This window comes from Condylura cristata, unplaced genomic scaffold (genome assembly GCF_000260355.1).
Source record: "Condylura cristata isolate star-nosed mole 26May11 unplaced genomic scaffold, ConCri1.0 scaffold00001, whole genome shotgun sequence".
Taxonomy (NCBI): domain Eukaryota; kingdom Metazoa; phylum Chordata; class Mammalia; order Eulipotyphla; family Talpidae; genus Condylura; species Condylura cristata.
In genome coordinates, this window is record NW_004567102.1 from 50,607,483 (window position 1) to 50,622,979 (window position 15,497).

The following is a 15,497-nucleotide window of genomic DNA, read 5'->3' on the forward strand; positions in this document are numbered from 1 at the left end:
CCCCGAGACTCCTAGAGCTACCTTTCCCTCTGACAGCCACTGACGTTCTCCGCCGCTAGAAGAGACCCCGCTTCTCCGGCGCCTGCCTTCCCTCCCCCCCAGCCCCAGCCCCAGCCCCAGCCCCAGCCCCGCCGGCTCCGCTACCTCCGCCAGCATTGCCATCATCAGCACCACCTCCACCACCACCACCGATACCACCACCGCCAGCGGCGGCAGCAGCCATTTCATCTCCACAGAAACCAGACACAAAAACATGGCAGAAATGGAGAAAGAAGGGAGACCTCCGGAAAATAAAAGGAGCAGGAAACCGGCTCACCCAGTGAAAAGGGAGATCAATGAGGAAATGAAGGTATTTTTGGACTTCGGGGCTGGAGAGACGGAGCTCTTTCTTCCGCCCGCTCCCTTTGGGCCGCTGTATGGCTTTGGGGGGCACCGGGGAGCTCTTGTCAGTTTCTGTAGGATGCCCCGAACGCCTCAGCTCCTCCTCCAGGTGCAAAACAGAGGCCAACTCGCGGGCTGCATCCCCGAGATTTGCCTTCCTCAGATTTGATGGGGGTGGTGGTGGTTGGGGGGGGGTGGCCAGAAAACCACATACTGTTTAACCTTATAAACCCCAGGTTGGCACAGGCGCGTTTCAAGGGCAGGAGACCGGCCGCCGAGTGGCGAAGGGCATAGTGAAGAGGCTCTTCTAGTCGGCGGGGTAGTTTTCTTCTCTTTTTCGGGAACCATACCTCAGATCCCTCCAAAGTTAGGAGCCGCCCGACAAAGCACCCGGGGAGCGCTCTGTCCCATCCCTCTTCCTAGCACATTTCCTCGCTCCTCTATCCCGCTTCCGCCCAAGTAGCTGGCGGCTACGGCGTGGAGAGGCTGTCAGTGCTGGGGCGAGTTGCGGCCCGAGCGGCGGGTCTGGGTACCGCTTTGCTGTCGGCTCGCCTCGCCAGACCCTGCGCGCTTTCCTCGTTCGGCTGCCGCCTCCCGCTAGCCTTTGCATGCTTCACTTCCCAGCTAAGCCGGCCTGGCGAGCCCCGCTCAAAGACCGCTGTCTGAGGGGCGGCCTTCGCAGAGCGCCTGCCCATTGTTCCGAAAGGCCAGCCCGAGTCCTCTCGGCGAGGCCGGGCTCCCCGCCAGGCCAGCGGTGCTCCAGAGGTGGCGAGCGCAGCCGCCTGGCGCTCCAGCTGTTCGCGTTGGAGCGAATGCCCAAGAGTAGCGCTCAGCTCCGGGCCTCCTTTCGCCCCATCCCTTCCCCCTTATTTTTCAAGAAGTTGAAAGGTTTGTCCGGCGTGCGTTGTAGTCTGTGTTGATTTCACCAATCTCTCTTGAATTAAAAAAAAATGTTTTTAAGTGCATTTTTCTATTTGTGAGTTCCAAATAACTGACAGATTTCAGGGTACTTTGATTTTCATTCTACACCGTCTTGGTGTTCTCCCTCTTCTACATAGAATCACTAACACTGCCAACCTATTGGTTAAGTTTGAATCTAGAGACAAACTGGATGAAAATGGCATTGCAACTTCCCGAAATTTATTGCGTTTTGACATTTTCTTGAGCAGAACCGTCGATTCTATGAGCGTGTCTTGTATGAAGCCCATGCCTAAGTGCATATGCTTAGCTTTCCTTTCCTCTAGAAAATGTCTAGAGATCTGGAATTGGGAATTTGGAGTTTTATTTCTGGATGAGGGACTTAGTGCCTGGAAGCATGAGGTGCAGCTTCAGTTTGAGGAGAGTTAAGAGCTTTGCCTTGGAAATAAATCAGTGTTATTCCATGTGATGGAAACCATCATTGATTGCAGTGATAGTTATACAAAAATGAGACAAGTAGGAGTTCCCTCGAATGGGAGTGAAATTCAAGCAGTTTACAATAACCATTCATCCTCACTGTCCCCTGTGTTCGGGTTCCTTTTTCTTTAATGGGGGGTTGGGAGGGTTGGAAATGGGGAATGTGGAGGGAGAGGAGAGAGGCCAGCCACTGGGACATCACTGTGTGCACTGGCCCTTTAAAACACTGCCTAATGTGATCTATATGGATGGCAGCTTTTAAGTTTCATAGGTTCTAGAATTACAAATTAGCTAATTTTAATCAAAACATGTGAAATGTTATCCCGGCTGGATATAAAGGCTGACTGTGCTCTATGCTTGGGGCTCAAGTTGTTGACTTTGGCTGCGGGCGCACTCGGTGGTTTGGGAGATAGTTGTCCTTCTACAGTATAACAGATGTTTGTCTGAACTAGTGAGGAAGAAACAAAAACAACATTGTGTGAAGGGGAAAAATTACACAATTTTTAGCCAATGCTGCAGGACTAAGTATGGAATTAACCTTCGTGCACAGAATTTCCTCTTTTAAAATGTTATTTTTCTTCCAAATCACCACTTACCATTTGAAGTTTCAAGCCTCATCATTTTAGTACAGAGTGGCATTAAATAAGAAGTTTTACACTACAAATAATTCAATTGCCTGTAGGGTCAGTTTTTCTTTTCTTTTTGGATTGGATCAATGTATAGGAGACCATTGGCTGAAATCTCCAGTCAGGTCCTTACTCACACGTCAGTGAGTCATGAAATTACATTTCTAGTGAAAAAGTTTAGAAGGGATTCCTGTAATATAATAGCAGCAACAGCCTTTATTTTAAAAGTGATTTCTCAAAGTCAAAAGGTGGAAGGGCTTTGAATTCGTTAATATTTTTCTGCTTTTGATATTAATAACGTCATCAATGAAATCTCTCCCCACACCTCGTGGTATTACTCCCCCTCCAATTCACCAAACTTGAAGTGTAGAGTAACATAATAAGTTGGTTGCCCTGTATAAAAATATGTGCAACAAAATGTCACCGAGAACACAATGTGGCCTTGTGCAGCTTCATATCTGTGCTGCTGGAGCTGTCTGGCTGTGTTTGCCTTCATCTGAACGGCTTTCATCTGGACCAGTGTAAACCAAGCCCTAGTAAGTAATCACTGCCCGGCAGAAAGAAAGGAATGTATACAGCTAGCACGGCCTAAGCTGTAAAAACGGAAACCTGAGCCCCCACTGTGGATCACATATCAAGGCTTGAAGGTAGGGGAAATGAAAGGGGGAAAGAGGAGAGAGCGAATGGAAAAGTCAGCCTGGGAAGTGGAGGATCAGGAGGAGGCCCCCTTAGGGAGATTTGGCTCAGGGATTAGGGAATTTTATCGTGGTGTACAGTGACCTACTCAGGTTTCAACACTAGTTGGATCAAGTTGCTTCTCTGCGAGCTGAAAGAAAAAGGACTGGTGTGTATGTGATTTTTTTTCCCCTTCGGGTAATAGAAAGGACATTGGTACAAGTGTCTATTTTAAGTACAGCAAATGCAGGGCGCTGAGAATGAGCAACAAAATTGCTTCATCATAGAGACTCCCCCCCCCCAAGATTTCCTAATTGAGATAGTCACATATTTATTTAAAAATGTCCGGGAGAAGACAAACTGGCTGAGGTTTAGCTGACACCAGTAATGGCATGGAGATTGTCTTCATGTGTCTGGGACTAATGTGGTTGCTGTTTCACTAGATCAGATATTGAATTACATTTTCCTTATCACTGGTTTAATGTACATGGCAGTTGTAACAAATTTAAATTTGATACAATATAATTTTGTGTGTGAAAAGTACATGACTTGGCATGGTTTGCTTAAGTGTACTTAGTGAAAAGATCTTCCAGTAGAAATATTTGCCTCATGACCTTTACAGTGTTTCTTTATCTTCCTTCCTCCTTTGATCCTGGTGTTCTTGAAGACTCATGACTGTACTTTCAATCCTATACCTTAATTAGTTACCAACAAAAAGATTTTAAAAAAATTAGATGGCAAATCAACTTTGTCTTTTTGTTTCTAAAGTATGTATTGTGATTGTATCTAATGTATTGTCTTTAGTATACTGTTAGCTCACATGTGTCATAATGAAATGATATTAGGAGGAATTCCTATGGGAAGGTTAGTTCATTTCAGAAGTTCATCAAGACCATGATAGATATACTATAAAAACTAGTTTGTACCACTGGAATTATAAATGTAAATATATGTGTGAGTAAAAGTATAGCTGCATTTAAGTGTGTATGTTCTGAAGACATAAATCTTAGTGAGTATGATTGACTAGTGGCTATGGAATAATGGTGTAACTAAAAAAGTCTAAACTACAAATAGAGATAATGAGTCAGAATTTTTATCTTTTAAAGCTCTGAGAAAATGAACATGATTAGATCAAACACTGCTCTGGAAACTTTCCTAAACAAGCCATAATTAATGTATTTACCATTTTTTTATTATCAGTCACTAAAGTTCAGGTAACCTGTGTTAAATATCTCGGGGGCTACTTTGTTGAAGTTTTCTGTCTATAAATATCCTCATTAAGTAATTTGTACCTAAAATTATGTTTCAGCCTTGATGCCTACAGTTAGAGTCAGGCACATCTGTTAGAGTTTAGTAGTAAACTTACCACAAGATTTTCTATTTTGGTTTCTGATGGTCTCCATTTGGCATTTAAAATGACCTGTGTCAATTGCGTAGACAATAAAGGAAGCTGCAGAGCTGAGCTGGTGTGTACAGTGAGCTGGTTTACCGTTTTGGAACAAGTAGAGAAGTTGAGAGTATGGATTGGAAAAGTCAGCATGTTTAAGCTTGATATCAGCTCATTACTAAAACAAACATATTTTCAGTTTGCTATTGCAACTCCATCCTGGTGTCAGACTCGGTAAGTCCCAGGAACCTAGGAAGTGGGCTTGGGACCAGATCTCATGATGGCACTCACAAATTATGTCAAATTTCCTCCCTGGCTGAGCAGTGGCCTCAGGTGTGCCACGTGGCAGGGAACTAATGCCAGTAGCGATGAGATGGGGTAGGATGTTCCAGAGCCCGGCAGCCTTACAGTCACGTTGCTCTCTGTTGTCCTACTCTGGCCTCCAGTGTAAACCCCTCAGAGATGGTCTTGGAAGGGCTCTGAAAGCCATGAATTCTGCTCTGATTAGCCCAGGGTTGTCTGAAAGTCCCTTTCTCCATCTGTGAACGTGTGAGTATGATGTGCAGGAGATTGAGATTCTCCAAGCCTTATGCAACTTGCAGGTTCCAGAGACGAGGAAATGGAAAGGAACCACTCCACTTCCTCCCGAATCTGAAATAAACATTTGAACTAGAAGAAAATGAGTCTGACAGACTCATTCCCTTCTGCGTTTCCTGCCTCTGTGCTTGCCAAGCACTGCTCTGAGAAGCCAAGCCTTGCTCTCCTTGTATGAAAGGCAGACTCACAGAAACGAAGAGGTAACAGAGTTTTAAAAGGAAAATCAAAAACAGGGCCTCAAAAAAGGCAAGTATCAGCGAGCCAAAGTGAGTGTCTGCAAAAGGAGAGTTCCAGGGATAGTGTCTTGTTAAGGCGGCTGGCCTTTTTCTATCCCAAGGAAATGCCCCTTTTATTAAGTTTTATACTTCTTCTTTAAAACAAAAAGTATTAGAAATAGGACGTGGATCATTTTAAAGATCTCTGAAGTCTAAAACTTGCTCTTGTGGAATGGGAAGCCAGCCACACTTGCACTCTCAAGCTAATAAGATTATTGAATATTTCCCGAAAGAGAAGGAATATTACTGGGCAGAATGAGAAAAAACAGAGTACTTTGTTTTTGATAGTGCCAATTGAAACATGTAAGCGGACATGAAAGCGTATGGTGAAAGGTTTGCTGGATGTATATTAGAGGATCTGTGCACAGGCGGGTAGTGGGTATGAATATCATTCATGTAACTGAAGGGCTGTAGGACTCTGTCCGGCTTCAAGGCCAATGGCTTTGGTACAGACAGGAAACAGTATAACAGGTCTTGGTGATTTTTAGGGCAGTTCTGCAGCTGTGATAGGACCCAGCTGCACACAGCTGCACACCTGCCACGCCTGCCAGTGTTACTTGAGGGCTGATCCCTGCAGTCTCACAGCATTTGTTTGACCTTTCAGACATTTGATGTTCTGGTCAGACATTAAAACATAGGGATGTAACTATCTGCTCTTTGCCACAAGACGTATGGAATCAGATGATTTTGGCTTCATATGCCAATCGTAACATCGTCCAATTCAGAATATATTAATGAGAACAAGACTTTCTCCTCGGGCCTGCCACAGGCCAGAGGCATGCCAAAGCCCTAAGAACTGACTTATAATGACAGTGTTGTGGCTGAGAACAACACTTCAGAATGACCCAAATGGAGTGCAGTGGCCATCTTCAAAGGATTTCAAACTTAAAAAACAAACAAACTACAGTTCAAGAAATAACAGAAGGACTTAATGGGTAAAGCAGGCCCAAGAGTGCGAGTCTGGGGCTCTTATTGTTACATCATGTTGATGAACCTCTGCCTGCGGGGCAGTCTGTGGGGAGGGACTTTTCTAGGTCTATCACCAGATTCAGTGGGATCATAAATATGGCAGCACTTGGTCATTGTAAAGGGCTCTTCCAGCATTTCTATACTATTTATTTATTTATTTATTTATTTATTTTTTTTTTTTTTTAAAGATTTATTTATTTATTCATACAGAACTGGGGTATAGGCCAGAGGCTCAGGGACGGTGAGAGGCTTCACCAGAGACAGAGTGGGGAGCAGAACAGGCAGATTGACGAAGTACACTGCTGAGGGGAGCAGCGGGCGGGTCAGGAGAGGTCTGGCTCGCCATGTGGTCTCCTCCGGGGCAGGCAGGAATCGAACTCATGCTGAAGTGGCTTCAGATTCTCAGTGCTGTGCTTTAACCCGCTGCGCCACCAGGGAGGGCCACTATTTATTTATTTATTTTAAGAACAGGGGCATAGGCCAGAGGTACAGGGGTTGAGAGGATTCACCAGAGACAGAATGGAGAGCAAAATAGGCAGGACTACTGAAACATACTGCTGAGGGGAGCAGCGGGAGAGACAGGAGAGGTCCACTGCACCATGTGGGTCAGCTCCCTGGCAGGGATCGAACTCATGCTACAGTGGCTGACGATAGTTTGATAGAATTGTGTCTTTAACCACTGTGCCACGACGGAGGCCCTCTATACTATTTAAACACTACCTCACAGGCTTTTTCTTGGTAGAACTGTAAAATAAAATTGATCCACTGTGTCAGTACTAAGAGAAATGACATAGACTCAGTCCCACGTCAGACCTTGGTATAGAGTTAGAACCTTATGTCTAATCAAGTTAAATCCCTACTTTCTACAAAAGAAACTACCTCTCTTTTCATGTCTCTATTAGCAAATCCAATGATTCTTACGAGAGACATAGTGTGAAATCTGTCAGACTACATGAAGGTGAAAAGGGAGTTAAATATTTTCCAAAATTAACCATCTGTCTATTATTCATAACCTTAACTGGCAGAGATACTAGCACTTCTTTCTCCTCCCTTGTAAGTTGTTCGGGTGGGGGTTTCCTTTTCCTTTATAAGTATTTCTCATATGCCCCACTTTCTTGGATAATGTGTGTCAGAATGTTTTGAAGTAAAGTAATGAAATTGACAGATCCTTTTTGTTGTCATTAGGATTGTGAACATAGCTGTCTAAGAGAAGATTATGTGTTAATTAATTTTTAATTAAAATTTCTTTTAATTTTACAGAAATAATATATAGACATAACAGAAATAGACGAGCAAGCAATCCAAATAAACAAAAAGGAAAACAAAGCCTGTAATTTTCTCACCCAGAAACAATTACTGTCAACATTTTGATATATGTCTTTTCATGCCCTTTTCTTTGTCTGATATATAGTTTTTTTTTAAAAAAAGGTCTCATAGAGTACTAACCTTTCTTTTAAAACTTAATATATTGTTAATAGCTTTTCATGGCAGCAAGAATTTATATGAAGTAAATATTGAGTAGCAAAAGAGTATTCCATTTTACTCATTCCATATGTAGCTATAATTTACTTGACTAAATTCTTATTGTTTGGCATATATGTTGTTTCTAGGAAAATAGTGCTGATGTAAATATTCCTGAACATACATATTTTTGCACCTATTTCTTTAGAATATTCCCCACACTATCTAGAAATAAAATTGCTGAATCGGGAATATGTACATTTTAAAAGCTTTTAGTGATGGAGTCAAATGACCTTTTCTAAAAGTTGTGTCAATAACACTGGATATTATAATTTATTTTAATTTTCACTTATTTACTTTTAGAATCAGATATCTCATAGTTTGCTTGGTTGTTCCTCTCCATTAATATATTTAAACAAATATTTGTGGAGGTATCCAAATGTATTGGCACATACATTGAGTGCTCGGCATCCTGTAAGATGAAGTATAAAATGAAGTAAAAGGGTCTGTCCTCAGTTGACTTATAGTGTATGTGGGTTATCTAATGTATTTTACTAGAATTGGGAGTTGGAATCAAAATGGGAATTATATTTGTGGGGAGAGGGAGGATATGATTTTTCCCTCATTTGAATGAATGATTGGGAGCACTTTGAAGACTTTCTGCCTCCTTGGATAAATTACAAAATTGAAAACACATTAATATTCAGTTATGTGAGGGCTGACATGAAAGAAATAAATGGTGCCTACCTACTTTTTAAGATGCTTGGTGTTTTCAAAATAAAATTATTAGTCCTTTAGAAATCCTTGTGAAATACATGTGTTACAGGGATACTTTGAGGATTTGAAATTACATTGTTTTCAAAGTGAGTTGAAGTCAACTTCATTATTTCCCCGGTAAAATGTTCAATTAAAAGCCATATAGATTGCATCATGACAACACTGTAGGAGTTTTTCCACTTGAATATGGAGAATATTTGATGAATGATTTGGGATTAAGTTCAAATAAAAAAATCGCTAATATCGAAAGAACTCAGAAAGAGTGGGGCAATAATAATAAAATTTCCTGCTTTCTACCATCTTTCTGTGGCCTGTTTTTTTTTTTTTCTTTTTAAATTTTAGGAAGCCATTGTGGTTTTAGACTAAAATTTAGGATTATCTTTTTTTCTCTGGAGTCCTGTAGTCAACAGAATGGAATCAGAGAGGACAAGAAAGAGGTCTAGGGGTAAAATATTAGAATTGCACAGTGGTTAGGGTCACATATGAGTAAAAAAAAAATGTGAAAATGAGATTAAATTTCCAACAATACAAATAGTTAAGGAGAGTACTAGCCAATCACAGACCCCCCAAAGCAGGTGAAATTGTAACATTGGTAGATATGCCATGGATGGAAATCTCTTTAAATGTGGTAATTGAAACCCTATCATATGATTGCCTTGCAACTCTTTGGTCCAAGGAGATAGAATATTTGGATTTGCTGACACATTTGACCATACAGAATTTATAATAGAAAGAGATTTGGAATAAGAATAGGAAGATCTGTATTTTTGTTCTGATCTTACTGGATGGTGATCTCTCATACCTATCGTTTACCTTCTTGATGCTCTAATTTTCTGGTGTAAAATGAGGCTCTCACATAGGTTCACCAAAAGTTTACTGTGGAAATCAAACACCTAATTCATTGAGTTATTGAAAGGAACAGAGCTTTAAAGGATGTGGAAATATTGTAAAGTGCTATAAAAGTGTTAGACATTATCATTATAATTATAGTGACCTATTTTCCAAACCCAAATTGGACCACATGGTATGAGAGTGGATTTTTGTGCCACATCCAAGGGTGAGAGGCAGTCTGCAAAATGTGATTTGTATGCCAGAATATTGAAATTTCTGGCACATTTTGATGGTTTATGGGAGCGATGATAAAATGTTTGAACTAGTGGCTGTTCAGTAAAATTTATGATGTGTGATCACTATAATTATGATATTTCTTTGCAAAAGGTATTTTATTTCCCGTATAAATAGGAGTTCTTTGATTTCACAGAATCTTGGAGCTGGGAGGAACTTTAAAAGACAACTTAAGTTTCCTGTCCTAAGTCTTCAGGACAAATGCAGGGTGAAGATTTTTAGGGAAGCAGATTTCACAATCTCCCTTAGTACAGTAACTTGTCTTACTATTAATATTAAGCATTCTTGAAGATCTCTCTGAATTTTAACTCATCACTTTAAGAAGATAACTTACTTAAACTTATGTAGGAAATTAATTATTTTAAAAATAGAAACCTTTTTAAAGAATAATAATACCAAGAAATTGGAAATAATAACCATTCACACTCTCTACCAGAAGGACTTGAAAACCCTCATGGACTATATACATTAAGTTCATTTCTCTTAGAATATGTTGTTTGTTGGATAATAGCTGCAAAAATTGATTCCATTTCTCAAGCCCACCATCAAATTCTTCCTAGAAATAAAAACATTTAAATTATTTATATATTGGAATTCTTTGGTTCTTTAATATAATATATGTAATTATGAAATAGTCTCTTTCTTGTTCCACTACAGGAAACCTTGGTGTCTTTTCTTTTTCTTAAAGATTTATTTATTTATGCATACAGAACTGGGGTATAGGCCAGAGGTACAGGGATGGTGAGAGTATTCACCAGAGTGGGGAGCAGGACAGGCAGACTGATGAAGTACACTGCTGAGGGGAGCAGAGGGCAGGAGAGGTCTGCTGCTCCATGTGGGTCAGCTCCTGGGCTGGGGATTGAACTTGCACTGAAATGGCTGTGCCTCGCTTGCAGTGACGCACTTTAACCCGTTGTGCCACCAGGGAGGGTGCCCTTGGTGTCTTTTTCTGTCATCTTGTTCCTCCTTCCATGAAAGGTGGGATTTTTGGCTTGAGGACTTGTAACCTTTTGCTTTCTACTTTTGCAGTTATATTTTTCAAAACACGAAGGTACTTGTTTTTACTTTCCATGACAAGAAAGGGGATGTTTTAGAGTTTATTTTCACTCACATTTATAATAACTTAGAAATCATAGAATAGATCAAGTTCCTATTGATTGTTCCATGAAGACCCAGAATTTTCCAGTACAAGCCGTAAACTAAGTGATGCAGTTAAGATGCCCAAATAGCATGAATTTGGTGTTAATAATCCAGTTGAAGTTTCAGCTTTTACCCAAACTTATGGATTCTGTCCCTGAGATTGGTTCTGAAAGGCTGAATGGATTTGCAGCTGGACTAAAACAAACAAATCTATATCCTTGGCTGGGAGGTTACTCCATGAATTATGCATCTGCGGCCTTTGTGTCACTTTAGAGGTTAGACAGAACCAGAAAGAGAGGTATCCAGAATCAAATGGTCTACAAAATAAGATATGGTGGCCAGGAGTTACTGTGCCAAAGCTATTTTTTTGTCTCATTGGCACAGCTCTTTTAGAGATTGGGGCAAACAGCGTACAGGCCAATCGGGTGACTTGAACTTGGCTTTAAGCACTATTGGCAATTGGTTTTTCAATGCAAGGTATAATTGTTATCTATCCTCTGAGATTCTGCTGCCAGGCCATTGATGGAGGATCTCTATTTGTTAGCTTAAGGACTGTCATTCTCCTGTCCAGGCACTCAGCTTAGCGAAAGAAATTGGGTGTTAGAGGAGATTGACGCCTCATTAAAAGGATTTCTTTTGATTGAGTAGAGCGGCATTTAGCTGAGTCCTCCTCGGTGGTATTCCAGAAGTTGCTGAGCTTATTATTCATATCGATCATATCATCTTTGTGCATTCATGAAAAGAATGTCTATTTAATGTGGACATGACCAGCCATCAGAAAGAATAAATGCCTCACTAAAGCTTGATATAGCTGACTGTTGGCCTTGTGGATGGTAACACTGAATCAATCTAGATTTTTTTTTTAATTGCTGGTGTGCTTTATCATCACAGATCGGCCCAGTTGGAACTCTGAGCTTAAGTGGGCACAAGCAAAAAAATCCAACATCCTGTGTGTGGTTTCAAATGCCAACTTTGTTTTTATGAAGTCAGTAGTGTAATCTTTTCTTTTTTTTTAATGCAACCCTTAATCTGAAATTGTGAAATTCAGGAGAGTACAAAACTCACTTTGAGGCTGTGCTCACTGTGGCTTAGCCCGGGTGCTCTGTTTCAAGCATATAAACTATACATCACAATGCAGTTCAGACAAAATATCTTTTAGGGAGAGTGAGAAAAGATTCTTTGAGCCACAGAAAAGGTTAGAATAGTTTTTCTAGCTCACTCTAGAAGGCTCAAGAGGCCTTGCCAGATGGAGGATTTTTTTTTCCTTTTTGGATTTTTAAAAAACAATATAATAGTCTATTTTTACATCATTTTGTGCCTTTTTCCACCTCAGTTGTAATCCCCATGGGCTTCCCATCACCAAATCACCCATATGCCATCACCATAGTCCAGTGCACTCCTCTCTCCCCACCATTTTTGATCCCATTCTCCACCCCTCCCCCGTAAAATGTCTCTGGTATGTAGTTGTTCATTATTATTATTATTTTCTCCCCTGGTCCTTTATACTCCTGCTATGAGTGAAACCATCTGGTATTTTTCTTTTTCTTTCTGGCTTATTTCACTAAGCATGGTCCCTTCTAGCTCCATCCATGTTGCTGCAAAAGGCATGTGTTTATTTTTTTTTGATTGCTGAGTAATACTCCATTGTGTATATGTATAGCATCTTTTTAATCCAGTCATCTACTTTTGGGCATTTGGGTTGTTTCCATGTCTTCCCAATTGTAAATAAAGCAACAATAAACATTGGGTGCAGGTATCTTTTTGAATCAGTGTTTTTGTGTCTTTTGGGTAGATACCTAAGAGTGGGATTGCTAGGTCATATGGAAGCTCCATTTTTAGCAGTTTGAGAAAACAGATGGAGGATTTTTTTAATCCATTAAACAAAATTTTATTAAACCTTTAGTTTGTAGTATAGTCTCCTTTTTGGTTAAAATTTCTTCCAGCAGCCCTCCCTGGTGGCACAGCTGGTTAAAGCACAGCAGTAAGAAGCTAAAGCCCTTTTAGCATGAGTTCGAACTCTGCCCGCCCTGGAGGTGATCCGTATGGCTAGGCAGACCTCTCCTAACCCGCCCGCTGCTCCTCTCAGCAGTGTACTTTGTCAATCTGCCTATTCCTGTTCCCCTCTCTGTCTCTGATGAAGCCTCTCACCATCCCTGCTCCTCTGGCCTGTACTCCAGTTCTGTATGCACAAATAAATAAATCTTAAAAAAAAAATTTCTTCCAGCTTTATTGGAATATAATGACATATAACTTCGTGTACCATTTGGAATATAAAATTGTTGATTGGTACATTTATGTATTGCAAAATGACTACCATCATAGCTGTTTGAAAGTCATACATGGGCATTAAGGACATTAACACACATAGTCTTACCTCTTGTTTCTGATCTAGCAGTTGATAAGTTCATAAAAGCCAGTTTCCTGATAGTGTAGCTGTAAATCTGTCCAATTATAGCTATTATTTTTGCAGTATGATATCTATCATAACAATATTAATTATATTATATTGATTGATAGTTGATAAAGAATTTCCATTCATTATCCAAAATCTGGTCTGGCCAGTAACCTTAAAGTTATTTGGTACTTGTAGGCTGCTTATCAGAAGGCAATCAGAATGACCTTTAATGTCACAGAGAAAGTCTGCCACTAATGAAATTTGAAAAGCAAATTATGCATTAACTTTTAAAGAATATTTTTGCAAAAGGGAAAATTAAAAAAAAATCTTTGTAGCCTATTCAGCTTTCTGAGTGGCAGTGTTTATAATTGAGAAATTATTTCTTTGCTGAGATTTTGTTTTATCTGACATAAATCATGTAAAGAAACACCTGAGTCAAAAAGCAATTCTGTTTTCAATTAACCTAAGCCACAATGGTCTATTAATTGTTTTCATTTTCAAAATCCTTTCTTAGCTATTTCTGTACTTTGCTTTTCAATATTTTTGTGTTAGTGTGGGATATTGACTTTGAAGAAAAATATGCTAAGATATTAGTAAATGACCTTATTATTATCTTTAAATTACAAATGTCTGAAGGTCTATCATAATTGGATGAATCACTCTGAAATTTAAATGCATTACAATCTTTGCACGTGATTTGAAAAATGAACACAATGCTAGGGGAGGCTCACATGGCCGGCAGTGAAAGGGTAGCGCAAACAATTTGATTTATATATTCTTTTAAGCTAGTTATTGATTATATAACTAAGTAGTCTATGTTTTCTTTCAGAACTTTGCAGAAAACACCATGAATGAACTCCTTGGCTGGTATGGCTATGATAAGGTTGAATTGAAAGACGGTGAAGATATTGAATTCAGGAGCTACCCTACAGATGGAGAGACTCGGCAGCATATTTCTGTTCTCAAAGGTAATGACATTTAATGTCCTTTTGTTCATGCAAAGAAGGATTAACTATCTCAACCTGCCAGATTTGACTTTCTTGGGGACTTGTTTTAATTATGCCAATGGTTGATACAAATGTATGGGTGTACTTACCCATAAGCAGAATTCGCAGACTATAAGAGGACAACATAAAACAAGAGACAGGGCTAAGATCTGTAGTCCTACCTACAACTTTAAAGAAAAGGACAATGTTTATCTTTCCTAAGATCTTTGATAAATCAATTGTTGAGTACTGGTGCTTTCTGGTAAATGAAATTTTAGGTGTAGATTTTAAGACGACAAGAGAGAATCACAGTTTGCTTAGTAATTTTTTCCATTGCCTTTTTTGGGTGTCAAGGGTTGTAAAGGAAAGCTCTATTTTGGTGTTGTGTTTGAAGTTTTCATTCTTTTCATATCCTATAGCCTATCCAGTAAGATGAGGAGTAAGAAAATACTAGATGATTGGATCCTCTATTCCTCTGTAAGAATTTTCACTAACGTTGCAGTAATGAATGGAAACATAGAGACTCTGAAGGGTTGAATCAAGAGTGATTCCATTGGGTAGCAGTGCCAGGTATCTCATGTTAGACCCATTGGTGGGTGTTGATAGACCCTTAATTTGGAATGAGTGTTTGGTGAGAAAGAGATTTGGAGAGAGAGGGAAAGAGAGAGAGATTGGGGGGGAGAGAGAGGGAAAGAATGTGAAACCCCATTTGGGGCATTTTAATAAAATGTGGGTAAAACGAATTATTGTCATTGGCAATTTAATCAGTATTTGCATTGCATTCAGAATCTATTGGCATAAACTACCTGTTCATGCATTTTATTTCCAGTGTTTAAGATAGAGCTTTTCCTTATATGCCAAGCAACGAAATGTAAATGAGCTGTCCTGCAGGCATGTGGAATCAAACGTACGTGACAAATTTTCTGTTAAGCTTGCTATGAAATTGTATGCATCATGTTACAGAGATAGTATCATCAATTTCACTGTAAATGAAAAATGCAAGTCATGATTTTATAGTCTATAAACTAATAGCTTGTATAATGCTTGGTTTAGGCAATAATTTTTGCCGCCAGGGAACATAGAGAGTCAGGGTCTGTTACTAAGGGAAAAAGTTGTTTTCCATGGTTGAGTTTTTTTTTTTTTTAACAATTCATATGCAAGGATAAAATTCACAAAGGTCATATTACTATAAATTTTCTTTATTTTCATTTTTTGTTAATTTTTAAAAAAAGATTTATTTATTTATTCATACAGAACTGGGGTACAGGCCAGAGATGCGGAGGGTGAGAGGATTCGCCAGAGACAGAG

General features: G+C 39.7%; 2 protein-coding genes across 2 annotated transcripts in view; one reads left to right on the forward strand and one right to left on the reverse strand.

The window, feature by feature from the left end:
- The window catches only part of PDSS2 (prenyl (decaprenyl) diphosphate synthase, subunit 2), a 229,656-nt gene extending 229,253 nt beyond the window's left edge, over positions 1-403 (reverse strand). Inside the window, exon 1 of the mRNA XM_012722626.1 lies at positions 317-403. The gene's annotated coding sequence lies outside the window, so the exon portion shown is untranslated. The remainder of the gene's footprint in view (positions 1-316) is intronic.
- Positions 116-15,497, forward strand: part of SOBP (sine oculis binding protein homolog (Drosophila)) — a 163,557-nt gene continuing 148,175 nt past the window's right edge. The window contains exons 1-2 of the mRNA XM_004674073.2: positions 116-349; positions 14,033-14,171. Of these exons, the coding sequence (XP_004674130.1) occupies positions 254-349; positions 14,033-14,171 (235 nt within the window). The 5' untranslated portion in view covers positions 116-253. The remainder of the gene's footprint in view (positions 350-14,032; positions 14,172-15,497) is intronic.